The 13,949-nt window shown below is 38.0% G+C and overlaps 2 protein-coding genes across 3 annotated transcripts in view; both read right to left on the bottom strand.

The window, feature by feature from the left end:
• Positions 1 to 2,270, bottom strand: part of LOC137058401 (transcription factor SOX-13-like) — a 35,085-nt gene extending 32,815 nt beyond the window's left edge. The window contains exon 1 of one of the 2 annotated variants that reach the window (XM_067431653.1): positions 1,967 to 2,270. The gene's annotated coding sequence lies outside the window, so the exon portion shown is untranslated. The remainder of the gene's footprint in view (positions 1 to 1,966) is intronic. The other variant, XM_067431655.1, reaches the window with a different exon arrangement.
• Positions 2,271 to 6,112: 3,842 nt separating this feature from the next.
• On the bottom strand, positions 6,113 to 11,495 carry LOC137057974 (uncharacterized). The gene is made up of 15 exons (XM_067431093.1): positions 11,019 to 11,495; positions 10,033 to 10,131; positions 9,870 to 9,947; positions 9,396 to 9,479; positions 9,227 to 9,316; positions 8,771 to 9,101; positions 8,178 to 8,463; positions 8,041 to 8,064; positions 7,719 to 7,928; positions 7,542 to 7,630; positions 7,313 to 7,417; positions 7,108 to 7,222; positions 6,945 to 7,026; positions 6,573 to 6,737; positions 6,113 to 6,448 (listed from the first exon to the last, which is right to left on the bottom strand). Exons 1-15 carry the CDS (start codon positions 11,210 to 11,212, stop codon positions 6,187 to 6,189), a joined length of 2,214 nt encoding a protein of 737 aa, XP_067287194.1. The 5' UTR covers positions 11,213 to 11,495; the 3' UTR covers positions 6,113 to 6,186.
• Between the last annotated feature and the right edge of the window lie 2,454 nt (positions 11,496 to 13,949).

Raw genomic sequence — 13,949 nt, 5'->3', positions numbered from 1 at the left:
GAGGGATGCAAAGAAGGAAAATACGGCATAGCGTAAACATAAGATGGATAGAGACGAGGGGGGAAAGCAAAAGGTCAGAGACTCCCTGCTGACAGGCAGCTTTGTGTGCAGTCAGCCACTGTGAAGCCAAACACTAGCGACCACTTCGCCAACTTCCCCTTTAATGATCTGCGAACATGCCCGTCACAATGCACTCAGGTGCTGGATGTTCTTGGCGGGATACAGACGGGATATGCTGCTTGCACTGGCACGACAGCCTCTTTTAACCTTGCACACACAAACGGAGACAATAACATGTCTACTTAGACCTCTTTATCGAAGTTTTACACCTATTCAGCAATTGCGCCACAGTTGGTCTGCCCTGAGGAGCTTTGCTTTCTGGTTATTCCGGAAGGCTGATATTCTTCAACAGCGAGAGATCAACAGAAAATCTGTCAGCAATGACGGCTGCCTGAATAGAAACTCTTAGCAGGTGCCCAAATAAAAAAAAAGAGAAGAAAAAAGTACATGCAGACGCAATAAAAACAAAGTTAAGTAAAATCCATTGAAATCAGATACAGTATGATGTACAGTGACAGACTGATATATTGGTAAGGCCAATTATCTGCTGATTTTTAAGCAAATCTAAAGTCAAAATGTATATTTATATATAAAATATATATATATATATATATATATATATATATATATATATATATATAGTGTCAAAAAATTGAAATAATTTAATATATGCATATATATTTGTGTGTGTGTGTATATATATATATATATATATATATATATATATATATATGTGTGTGTGTGTGTGTGTGTGTGTGTGTGTGTGTGTGTGTGTGTGTGTGTGTGTGTGTGTGTGTGTGTGTGTGTGTGTGTGTGTGTGTGTGTGTGTGTGTGTGTGTGTGTGTGTGTTTGCATGTTTTATATTTAATAATACATTTAATATTTTATTTAATTATAGCATTATAGTGTACAGATATATACTGTACACTATAATGCTATAATATATACATATATACACATTTATATATACACACACACATATATATATATATATATATATATATATATATATATATATATATATATATATATATATATATTATTACTATTATATATAATAAATATAAATATAGCTATTTAGATAATCAACATCTGCAAGTGAAAGGCCCATATCGGTCAACCACTACTAATGTGAGCTGCATATTTCATTAATTTCCATCATTAGGGGCTGAAAAGAACTTATAACTTCTTGGTTAACTGTACATGCACTTTTAAGCACATGAATCACGACTCACTGTTAGAGCCACTCATCACTATTCAGTTCAATATCATATTTGAATGATTAAACAATTCAAAACAAAACCATCGTAAAACACAAATAATAATAAAATAAAAAAATAAGAAAGGTTATAAGTGTGAGAGATCACCTTAATATGAGATAAAACAAAATATTTGGAAACGCTTGCATAGGAAATGCATTCAAACCGTTTCATTTCCTATTCAACCGTTAAAGTTTGCCAAATTGTGCAGGAACTTCTCTGAAACAAAACGACTAAGATCTGCTTCTTATCGTTCGATAAATTGCTCTAATGCCCTTAATATGACATATATTTTCAGATCACATTATTTAGCCTACGCACTGAAAGCAGGTTGTCATTTCCATTTGCACACAACCACGCTGTCCTGACACACACCACAGGACAGATTCGGGTGAAGAAACATGCAGAAACAATCAAAGTGAGGTTTGTTTACTCCGCAGGTTGTGGGACATTTTGACCTCACGGATGCGTGAGGAAACCCTCGGCTAGGTCATTCAAGTAGATGCTAAATTGTCAAAATTCTCGTCCCGGTGATCGACTTCTGTTGGTTTTTACACATATCACTGCAAACAGACACAAACGCGTGGATCGTGCCGAACACTCGTGCGTAAAGTTTCAAACAAAGCGCCATTTGTTGTCCCACTTACCAACTCCGAGAGAACTGTGCGCTGCGCTTCGCGCTCCCCAAACTTTATTCCTCCAGTCTTTCCGTAGTCTCTGGGCCCGCAGAATCGATAACGCCGCATGCAAAATGTGGTTTCCCCTCGCGTCAATGAATAATACGCCTCTGTCTATCAACGGCTCGCAGCAAAACCTGAGACTCCAAGCGCACAGCTGATGAATACGTCGCACTCTCTCCGATCCAGCCTCCTTTCACTCCACACTGACTTTCTGGTGTTCAGTTTCCAACATTCTCAGTCCTTCTGCCTGTCATTCACCTCCCTCTTAAAGGGAAAGCTCTTCTCTCTGGGTTTCCCTTGGTCAAAGGAAAAATGCTGGATTTCTTGAAGGGGGAAAGAGAGATGCTCAGTACCTGCTGTTTCAAGTTCAGCTTTAATGTGATTTTATCCTTAACGTAGATTTAATCCACACAATAATCGAAAAATATCGTTTTAAACCAAGTGTGAAATATGTTATGACACAAAAGCATAATATGGCTACACATTATTTGGAACTTTAGTGCTTTTTGTTGTCAGTTTGTATGGTTTGCAATGCCATAAAAATGATTAATTGATCTTTTTCTTGGTCAATTGACACTTTAAATGCTAAATTTGTTGATGTATGTTGTGTCATCTAAAAAAATGAGAGGGGGGATGTCATTAGTTCAAATAATTAATTCTGAAATTCAAAAAGGTTTTAATGTTTCTTAATTCTTATGGGTATGTTGTGATTATTTTATCATTATATTAATACATTTTCTATGTAACGCACTTTGAATTACCATTGTGTATGAAATATGCTATATAAATAAACTTGCCTTGCCAATACAAAAAATAATATGTGGAAAAACTAAACAAAATCTCTCTCTCTCTCTCTCTCTCTCTCTCTCTCTATATATATATATATATATATATATATATATATATATATATATATATATATTTTTTTTTTTTTTTTTTTTTTTGCAAGTGTTAATTGTGAAAAACCATAATATGATGTACATGATCTTGAACTTTATTGCTGCTGCTTTTTTTTCAGTTTTCAAGCCAAAAGTAACTAGTTTTTATGGTTTGAGAGTGATTAATTGATAATTGTGTTGGTGAATGGCATTATAAATTCTAAATTTATTGATGTATGTTGCGTGTCATCTGAAGAATTGAGGGGGGAAAACATTTAATTAGTTCAAATAATTAAAACATTTTATATTATGTGGGGGAAATAAATAAAAAAAAAAGTGTGAAATGTGTTATGACAGAAAAATTGTGGAATGTCATATCCATGCCTGCCAAAGCTGTAAATCCTGACACGTAATACTTAAACATTTTGAGCAAACCCTCAATTAAGACCTTTCCAACAGCAGCGTCATTGTAGTAAAGTTCTCTGTAACGAGGGTCTCCATCACAGTCACCCCACTTGTGACATTTGCGCCGGGGCCCGTTAGCCAATCTGAATGATCGGGGTCCTTCAAAGCGCTCCAGAACTGCGTTTTTATGTCTCTTTCTGTCTCTTTTTCCCTCCAGAGCATGCACAACTAGCCATCGCAGCGCAGGGGTGAGAGCGCAAAGCCGATGTGCCATTTCTAATCCCCTCTGTTCCTGCCTTTGTGTAGTGGCCCAGCAGGAAGTAGGAGCTGGGCAGACAACAATTAACAAAAGAGCTGTGAAGAATACAATTAGCCATCAATAGGAAACCACAGGCCTTTGTGCCTGTTTCCATGGAGATGCTTGACTACCACTATTCCAGGATTACAGAACCTTACCCCCCCTCCACAACACCACCACTTCTTCTGTGTTTTTTTCCACTTCGTCTTTCTTTAACCCTCTCCATCCTTCTTTTCTTCCTCTGCCTTTTATATCCACCTCTCTTTCTTTATTTCCATGTCACTCTCTTGTCACTAAGTAACTCTGGGGGCTTTAGACGAACGCTCGCACCTTTGTTCTGCTCAGAGCTTTTCAGGTCTTCTACCTTTGTGTCCCCCGCTGGGCTGAGGTGAAGGTGGCGACTTTTTTTTCATTACTCTCTCCCATTTTTTTCATTTGTCCAAAGGATTACCCAGAATGAAGCTTTGTAAGGGGTTGAGAAAGACCTGAGCTGATGAACGCCGCCTCAGTGTTCTAGCCCTTCTGAAAGGGTTCATGAAAAAGAAGTCTTTATTGTCCATCTGGGCACTATACGCCTTTGTCCTGGAGTCCATAGTGTTTATTAGTGATTCACGCTGTTGTTTATCAAAGATAATGAGTTTTTGTTCTAAAAACCTGTTACAAAGATACCATTTTCGGTGTTGGAACAGTAACTGAAATGTTCCGAAAAAAGGTTTCTTAAAAATTATTCTAGCATTTCATTTATGAATCTGAACCAATTTTCATGGGTTCATTCAGCATTTAAAATAAACCCAACTCTTTATTTTAAAACAGTTTACAAAGAAGTTTTATAAATAAGGCCCTTGATGTTTAAAGACCCCCTGTGGTAAAATCATTTTTAAATGTTGTTTATATGTCTATGTGGTGTTTTTAATATGCTTAAAGACAAACCATGTGCACATTAAAGCAGCACTTGGTAACTTTTGCCCTCGGGGTCCCCCTACAGTTGACAAACAGTATTGTGCACTACTACTGTCGTAAACTGTCAATCTATATCAGGGGACGCGCGCGTGCAGTCTATGGCGCGTGCATTTGTTGACATGACAACCATGATAGCCCTGAACCGCCCTGAACACTAAAGGAGGAGTTTACATGCACGAGTTCTGCTGGCATCGCGTGTGAAATGTCTTCATCCCAGGTACAGTCAGTGGCATTTGTTTCAGCATGTCATATAAATATAATTTCATGGGTTTTGTTTTTTTCAAACGCCAAATGATCGCGATGCTCGCGTTTACGAGCCAGCGTCATTATAGTAGTCTATTGGTAACCGTTTTACAGAATCTATATGATACTTCAATGTTTGAGTGGTGGGTAATAACCATATATCGTCAATATATATGAATCTGCATATTTGAAAAATCTATTTGCATTATAGCTTGAGGCAAGACAAATATCACTTACATGTTAGGTATCCTAAAATATGAGTTTGTACAACCTATGTATTTACTTGCAAGAATGTAGAATGTAGTTGTTTTTTTTCAATCAAAAAACAAAGTTCATGATAATACACTAAAACCAACATTACACTATAGAGTTTACAGTCATAAAATAACACTTCTCTTGTTTTTGCAGGAATCTGTTGTTGAGGACTCTGCCTCATCTGATTTTGAGCCCCCATATAGTACATCTGGAGACAGAGAAAGTGGGGAAGATAGAGGGAGAGGGAGAGGAAGAGGGAGAGGGAGAGGGAGAGGGGAGGGGGGAGATGGAGGAGGGAGAGGGAGAGGGAGAGGGAGAGGGAGGGGGAGAGGGAGGGGGAGGGGGAGAGGGAGGGGGAGGGGGAGAGTAAAAGAAAACATGGACCCTGAGAACCAGCAGAGGATTCAGAGTTTGAAGGATCAGCGTGATGCAGAAATGCAGGCCAAAATCCAGGCGTTGGACCCTCAGCAAAGGGATGCACTCCTCCAGAGGGTCATGACAAGACTCCCTGGCTTGATGTTTGATGTGTTGGCCTTGTTGGAGGATTCGGTACAGCCGAGAGTCTATGATGGAGGTATTCTCCAGTGGTGCACCTGTTCTAACTGCAGGGAAATGAACACTGACCTGGAAAGACTCTGCTGCAGGCAAACACCAGAAACCTGTGTCAGTAACATGGCCCATATGCACCTGTATATACTGGACGAAGGGGTGTTACGGTTGGCTAGGGCAGCCTGGAATGACATATTTGCTGTTGATGATGTCCAGGAACCAGGTGCAGAGCAAAGGCAAAATAGACACACAGCCTATCGCCAGTTTGTTCTCTGGCAGTACGGTCGCCTAGGGGTGGGCAACAGAGTCGTTATCCCGAGCTGCTGTGTGTGGCGAATCAGAGACACTTTTCCAGACCCAAGAGAACAGTACATGGGTTTTAGGGTTCGCCGGCTCATATAGTCTATGATAGTTTAATTTTTTATGTAAATAGTTTGTTCCATCTGTCCTAATTATTTGAAAATAAAATTGATGTAAATACTGTTCTATTTATCCTATTCTGTTGTTTGAAAATAAATACAAATGGTTTTGAAAAACATGACAAACTTTTAATTTCACACCTTCACAAAAGTAGTATATACACACAAACAAACAAGCAATTAACTTTGTGGAAAACCTTCACCACGAGTCACATGTGTCCTAACTAGTTCTGCTGTAGGGGGTGGCTGTACTGGAGCCAAAAGACCTAAGTGCCTGGGATCATCTGTCCTGAGGGTCAGTTTCCTAGGAAGACCACCTCCACTTTGCATCCTCTTTGCAACGATGGCCCTCTGCAGGTCTGGAATGTAGGAGTAATCCTTTTTTTCCTTCATAGTGTAGACACTCCAGGATTTGGACCGCTTGTTGTAGTATCGTCTGTAGCTAAAAAAAATAAAAAAAATAAACCATTTACAAATTTTAGATCAGTCGTGATTTACAACTTTTAGAAATACACTATAATATTCCTAAAGGGAATGAATATGCTCAGCAGATTATAAAAACTTACATCTTGTGTCCATCTCTATTTCTTGAAGGGAGCCGGTGATTGTGACAGTTGTAGTCTATAGCTGCAAGTATTGTCCTTGTGCGATACACTGCTGGCTTGTAGGAAAAACGCTTCCCTGCATACATGAGTATATGATTTTGGAAGTTTTCCAGATCTGATGTAGTCCTGTATTGTGGGAGAAAAAAAAAACATACACTTCAGTGTTATTTTGTTTTGTTAGTAACTAACATTCTACTCAACATACTCTGAACTGATCTGCAAAGAACAGGATTTGTTTTATTCTAATAAATGAAATGGGCTATAGTAGCACCATTTAGGATAACTTTCTAGTAAGTCACTGTTATTAGTGTACACTAAAGGTAGTTTACATACCTGAAGTTGATGAACTTCTTGACATTCTTCAACCAATGCTTGTCTAGGACGATGGCGACTAATGCTTGGTGAGCTGATGAACCTGTAAATCACACAACATAATCATATTATGAGAAGGACAATAGACCATACAGAGCAACACACGAAAATAAATTAGAAATACCTTGTTCTATCCACGTTTTTTCCTGGGTACCATCGCCAAGTGGTTCATGCTCACACGATCCAGTAGCCCAGGTGTGCTGGTTGCGAACATGGTGTATAACACCATGCCACTTCAGCTGCAGAAATAGAAACAATGTCTCTTTCCTTCTGTACACCCAGCAAAACAGTGATTTTTTACAGTATAGATTCACTTCTCAAAAACATACCTTAAATTCCTCTACAGAAGATGCTTGCTTTGCACAATACCAGAAATGGTTTACAATTTCACCGATCCAAGGCAAAATTTCAGACTGGTCCTTCATCAAACCAGCCTGAAAACAGGATGTGCCAGTGTGAGAAAACCACCATAAATATGCTGCTGCTTTTCAACAAGATATGTAAAAGGTTAAAATCCAGTTAATAACAAATCACTAATCACTCAAAAACATTGCTTACCCGTCGCAGCTTCTTCCCTAAATTCTTTGCGGCGTGCCAAATATCTAGGGAATGATGTAGACCCCATTGTTTGTATTTGCCATCTGGTTCTGTGGAAAAAGAAGTGTTTAGACTAAAATCAAATTGTGCGCATGTATGTATATGCATATATTCCATCATTATGGACAATTTCCTTACTCAGTAAAGCAGAAATCTGAGGGTGGGCATCGGTCACCACTTCCGATATATGGATCTCCGGCAATAATGCGTCCATTGTTCGGACAAAACACTCCTTCTCCATTATTGCCGAGTTCCTGTTCGTTTCACGCTTATCCAGAGATACAATGTGCACTATGTCTCGAGATTCCTGCTCTATGGTGGTGTAGGTGCAATACTGTGCACAGTGGCCTAAAGAATGTAGAGCATAGTGGTAAATATGTAGCGTGCAAATCATTATTTCTCTCTGTCTTACTCAGAGACACACACACACACACAGAGAGACACACAGAGAGACACACACCTGGAGAATCCATTCTGCCATCCCCTGATGGAAAAAAAAAATTACAAGAGATATCACAACATGATCTTGACAAGTATTAGCAAACCACAGACATGACAATATAATCATAGGTGACAAAGGTATCAAAGCACTCTTACCAAGAATAACCACCTTGTCCTTTACACGTAATCGGGTCAGCACATCAGCTCGGATTTTCTGCCAAAACTCATCAACTGGTTCAATGCAGTACGTATCCTGGATTTTGAAAAATGTTGACTCTTCAACCATCCCTAGTTCCATGAATTTGAAGAGTAATGCCACTTTCCTGTAGTTATTCCCAGATAACAGGATATTTGTGGATAGCATGAAGTCCCCCCCTTGCATGCCATATTTCAAAAGAGGCTGTGAATTCCATTTCCAGAGCACGTGTCCAAAGGGGCAGAGCTACAATCAGCAAGTAAAATATGAACAACCAAAAAAAAAAAACACAAGAAAAGAAAAACAATTACTACATCAAACACTACTACACTACACCAAATTAACCTACAAATAACTGAAAGTTCTTGATTATTCAACCAAAAACTTTTATTTGAAACTACATGAAGCGATGAGCATTTTGATTACTGAAATAGCTATGTTACAGAAATCAGAGTTCAATTTCTTCCCAGAGTCAGTCACTGTTACTCCTCTAACACTACTATTAAGTGTAGTACACACATAGGAACAACGAAGGCATATACTGTTTGCTTACCCATTCCAAGACAAGACCAGTTCCTCGAGGCTTCATTTCAATCTGAAATGGTGGTCTTCCTGTGCATTTTTCCCCAGTAATTTTATTAGAAAAGGTGCATGCTTTCAGTGGAAGTTGCATAAATGAAGCAAGCATCTTCAGGTTGTCAAGGTAGGCAATGCAGGCCTTCTTTCCAACCAGGTCATCTTCCTTTTCTATTTTTAAATGGTCTGGCACATCAGTCATCTGGTCGTCGGTTGAGTTGGGAACAGCTGCATCAAGCACGGTCTCGTCCATTGATATTTCTTGAAGCTGCTCAATATTACCGACTTTTGAAGCAGCACCACCAACTCTGCATAAAAAGGCAAAATATGAAAAGGTCTTATATTTTTGTATAGTGAAAAATGACCATTACTACTAGTACAACCCTACAACATACCAATTGTGCATCAAATGAAGCTAGTGAATATAACATACCGTAGTTGAAGAAAAGGAATACAATCCTCATCAGAGCTGTCCCCATCCTCACATAATCTTGGGTCTTTCCAACTCTCATCCATTTCTATACTGTACATAAACACACATACGCATAAATACAAAAGACAAAATCAATAACAAAATGAAAACGGAGTCATAAGACACTTACAAACTGATCCTTGGATCATTTGCTGCCTCCTCATCTGGAGAGTCATGCTGCTCTTCTTTCTCTACAACATCTAGAGATTGCATGCTGCAGTAAAATAGAGGTAGACAATAATAGTATAGATAATTAGATGTATTGGGGAAAAGTAAATTGCATTCTGTCCACATTAGTTCAAGCAAACAACATTGTCACTGTTTCGCTGTAGTTGGTGGCAGGCAGCACTGGCCTACAGTACTCAACACTCCTCAAACTGTTTTTTTGTTTGCAATGGAGACATGATGTGTAAGACAAGGGTGAGAGCATGCCTTGATACCTTTTCATGTGCTTAATTTTAACCAAATAAAACACGACTAGTATGTGACTGTTGTGCAACAGTAGGCAAGTTTTGATGGAAAGGGCGCAACAGATACGAGACTTCAAACCAGAGGCTCACACCACTAACTCCAAGGAATATAGCCTACAGCTATAAAAACTCACCTGGCCTCTAATATAGCGACCTCATCTTCTCTAAGGCATTCTTCCAGGATGTGTACCCCTTCAATGGGAATTTCACCCCTGACAAATCAGAAAATATGACATGAGAAAAAAAATTGAAAAGGCAACGCAAAAAATTATGGCCCAGTAAAACATGCAATAATACCTATCATAGTCCGACTCCTCGGTAATACTCGAGACCACAGGCTGTGGAGGTTCGCAGGATAGTTTGTGGGGAGTAGATGTAACTTGCTGTTTTTGAAAGCTTTAGGGAAATAAAAGAGAACATTTGTCTAATTCAGTTTCACAGCAACACATAAACATTATATAATTGTAACAAAGATGAATGAAGTTTACATGCTAAATCAGATGAAGATTTCCAAAAATTGGATGCTTGTCCTAGCAGAAGTGAGCAAGTATCTTGACTATGGCTAATCATTCTGAATGAATTTGCATTTTACAAGACACGTCTGTGTGGTTACAATCAGCAGTGTTGTCTAGTTGCTATTGATGAGCAAGAATGTGAGAAGACAAAAAAAAAATTACTAATTAAATAACTAAAAATTACAGCTAATTACTTTGCTGATTATTTTGAACAAGCAACACATTTGAGTTCGACTTTTGGTGAAGTAACTTAGTCATCATGCACTGACTACAACAACCCTTCTTGTTTGTAGAACACAGAAGTATTGCACAAAAACAACATGAGGGTGGAAATTCGTCCTTACAAAAGTTTAACTCTGAAACGTTAGCTAACAATAATCGGAAATGACACAATCAAGTAACTTTATACATATAACAAAAGAGAAGCTATGAAGATAATGACAATATTACGAATCTTCCTCCTTTCATACTTTGTACGTTACATGTTGAGTAGACTGCACTGTTTAGCGCAAACATTTGCTATTTCATTGATTGTAAAGTTCAAATCAGAACGAGAATGCTAGCTATAGGCTATAGCTAAGTTAGCTAACCATCTAAACATAGAATTATATGGTTTACTAGCTAACGTTACCAGATTGATAATTAGCTACTCTACTACCATTGCTTGATTCATGAAGATAAACAGAGGATAATATAGTTTCCGTAACATAATCAGGAAGACAACAACAAAAAACAATAGATAGAATGCAAGCAATAAGTTAGACTTACTAGTCCAAAAGCATAGCAGCCAAGTCAGCATCGGTCGGGCACCCCTCCTCCTCCTTCAGCTCACGCCAACGAGAAAATGCAGGGCCAATGTTGATCCTCGTCCTGCCTTTAATACGATCGCTTTCTCGTTTTCTTTTTTTGCTTTCCTCCGACAAAACCTTAGCTTTCTTACTTTTTTGCGCTGCTTCGGCCATAACTATAACATCCGGCACACAAACAATAGTTTGGCTCGCAAGTCCGCTTTTCAGGAAGTGTGGGCGGTAGTGGAAGTGACGTATATGCCGTAAAGCAGTCGAATTTTGTAGTTCTTTTTGTTGTGGGGTTACTACCCGAAACCCGAAGTTTTAAAGTACGATTAAAAACGATACAGACCCCGTCAGGCTATGGCAGACGTGTCATTCAACTTATTGTAAGTCGATGTATCATCACAAGATTCATGAAACTATATTATGAAGGTTGAAAAGTTACCTAGTGCTGCTTTAAACTCCGCGGACCCTGCACAGACATCATGATGTATAAACTTTCAATTTTAAATGTCTGTGGAGGAGATCTGACCTCATATGCGGTACACTGAAAAAAATTTGGAGTGACATTTACTTAAAAAAAGCTAGGAAACTTTTTCCACACAGAAAGTGCTTGTAATATTTACTCGGGCTATTCTAAGTAATATTTACTTACTAGAACCACTTATTTTTTATGTAAAATACACAAGTAAATTGCACTGGCAATACTCATCTATAGATTGTAACTTTCACTCAGATTACCATTGCATCCAATTACAAACCCAAGTGAATATTGCTGATATTTCTTAGTTTTGCATGATGCTCCCAGAATGCATTGTGGCATGAAGCATGTCACCATTGATGAGATTCTTAGGCTGAATCTTGATCTCTGTGTGTGAGAAAAGCTTGCAGGTGTTCAAAGTGCTTAGTGTACAGTCTGTTATAAAATGTATTCAACTTTTCTGGTTAAAACTGTGCTGGATCTTTTCTAGAAAAAAACAAGGTTAATAGTATATTACTCATATTCACGTATAAGATTGGTGAATTAAGCCACTACACAATGATCATATTCTGATCATCAAGCGGCCAAAAGCATCTGATCATGTTTTCTCTGCTTTTCTTGCCATAGCAAACTCAGTCACAGCAGTGAGAGAAACATTAAAATTAAAAAGTCGCCAAACTGCCCAACTAAAGAAAACACTAAAAGTTAAAACTTATTGAGAATAAGTCAGCCACATAAAAGCAACATCCCAAAATGACCGTCTCTGCCACCACTGAACAAGTTGGATCTTTGCGAAAAATCTGTGCGCATTTTCAAATGCACTTTGCTTTTCAGATTAAAATTTACTTACTATTTTAGGTGAATGTGCTGTGACTATAAAACATTAAATATTATTTGTAAATATATGATAAAATTTACTCTTTTTTCTCAGTTAAGTTATTACATGAATGTGTACATTTTACTTAAGATATATAGTTCCAACTTAAACTTGATTTTACAATGTAATAATTACATGAATTAATGTAATAGATTTTACCATACCACAAAGTCATTTTTTTCAATTGAAAGCTTACAGTCTCTGCTTTCTGGAAATATGCATCACTTTGGCATTTGTTTTACACAAAATAATGTATTTACACTAAATTACTCTGGTACCATTTCCGCCTGGATTTGGCCTACCCAAAATGAAAAGCTTCCCATACACACATACAGTGGTCTAAGTTCAAAATGGTGGTGCCATTTTGCAGGAAACCCTTTGAACTTACATAAAACACTGCTAAAAGTGATAAACATGTAAGTATAGGTTGTCTGAGCTGTAATTACCCCCCCCCCCCCCCCATATATATTTTATTTTTTGTTATAAATTCATTTTTGAAAGTGTGTAACTCTGTGAGCTCTAGCACCCTGCAGACAGTTTGGGCTGTTTCCAGCATATTCAGTTAATTTAATGACACTGGAATATTGCATTTATACCCCTATATATGGGGGTGGGGGTGGGTCCTCCCTTCAGATCCATTTGAATAAATCTTGCATACAACATGACAGACAAATGTATTTTTTCCAATATTTTCTGGAATTTAGTGGAAACAGCCCAAACTCTCTGCAGGGTGCTAGCGCACACATGCAGGGCCTCAGTTACACACTTTCAAAACTGAATGTATATATTTTTTTAAAAAATCAAAAGGCGTCTTTTTTTTTCTTTTTTTTTCTTTTTTTTTGGGGGGGGGGTGTTAGATTGGAATTATATGTTAGACAACATATACTTACATGTTTATCACTTTTAGCAGTGTTTACTTCAAAGGGTTTCCTGTAAAATGACACCAAACTTTTGAACTTAGACCACTGTGTGTGTATGGGAAGCTTTTCAATTTGGGTAGGACAAATCCAGGCGGAAATCCCAAAATTGGTCCCAGATGGTAAGAAGTTAAGGGATAAAATTACTGACAACAGGGGACTTTAAAATCATTCTCTTTGAATCAATCCCTATGCCCTATATAGTGCACTATGTGCCATTCACCATGTAGAAAACAGTAAATGTGTGAACAAGTGATTGATTTTAGCCGCAGCTTAAACAGGCAGCGCCTGTTTCTAATGCAGGGGGCGGGATGCTTTAGATTCTAGAGAGCATTTGACTGGACATAAAATCTGATGAGAAGCTGAAGTGCAGAGTGATGGCATCAAAAGCATTAATTCATATTGGTAGAAGTGAGAGACTAAGTTTTGAATGCTTATATCTTCTAAATGTGTCATTGTTTTGGAGAACACTAGCTTACAGAGTACAGTAAGGTTAAAATAGTAATACTAATTTTGATTTCATGGGGAAATGGCATTTAGTATCTCTATCGCCCCCATTAGGTTTATTACAGCCACAGTAATGTGACAATGAACGTTAAATGTGAAGTGTGTAATTTCTAGCATCCCCAAATA

The sequence above is a fragment of the Pseudorasbora parva genome, chromosome 22, assembly GCF_024679245.1.
Source record: "Pseudorasbora parva isolate DD20220531a chromosome 22, ASM2467924v1, whole genome shotgun sequence".
NCBI classification, from domain to species: domain Eukaryota; kingdom Metazoa; phylum Chordata; class Actinopteri; order Cypriniformes; family Gobionidae; genus Pseudorasbora; species Pseudorasbora parva.
Note: the sequence above shows the minus strand (reverse complement) of the source record. Positions and strands in the feature narration are given on the sequence as shown.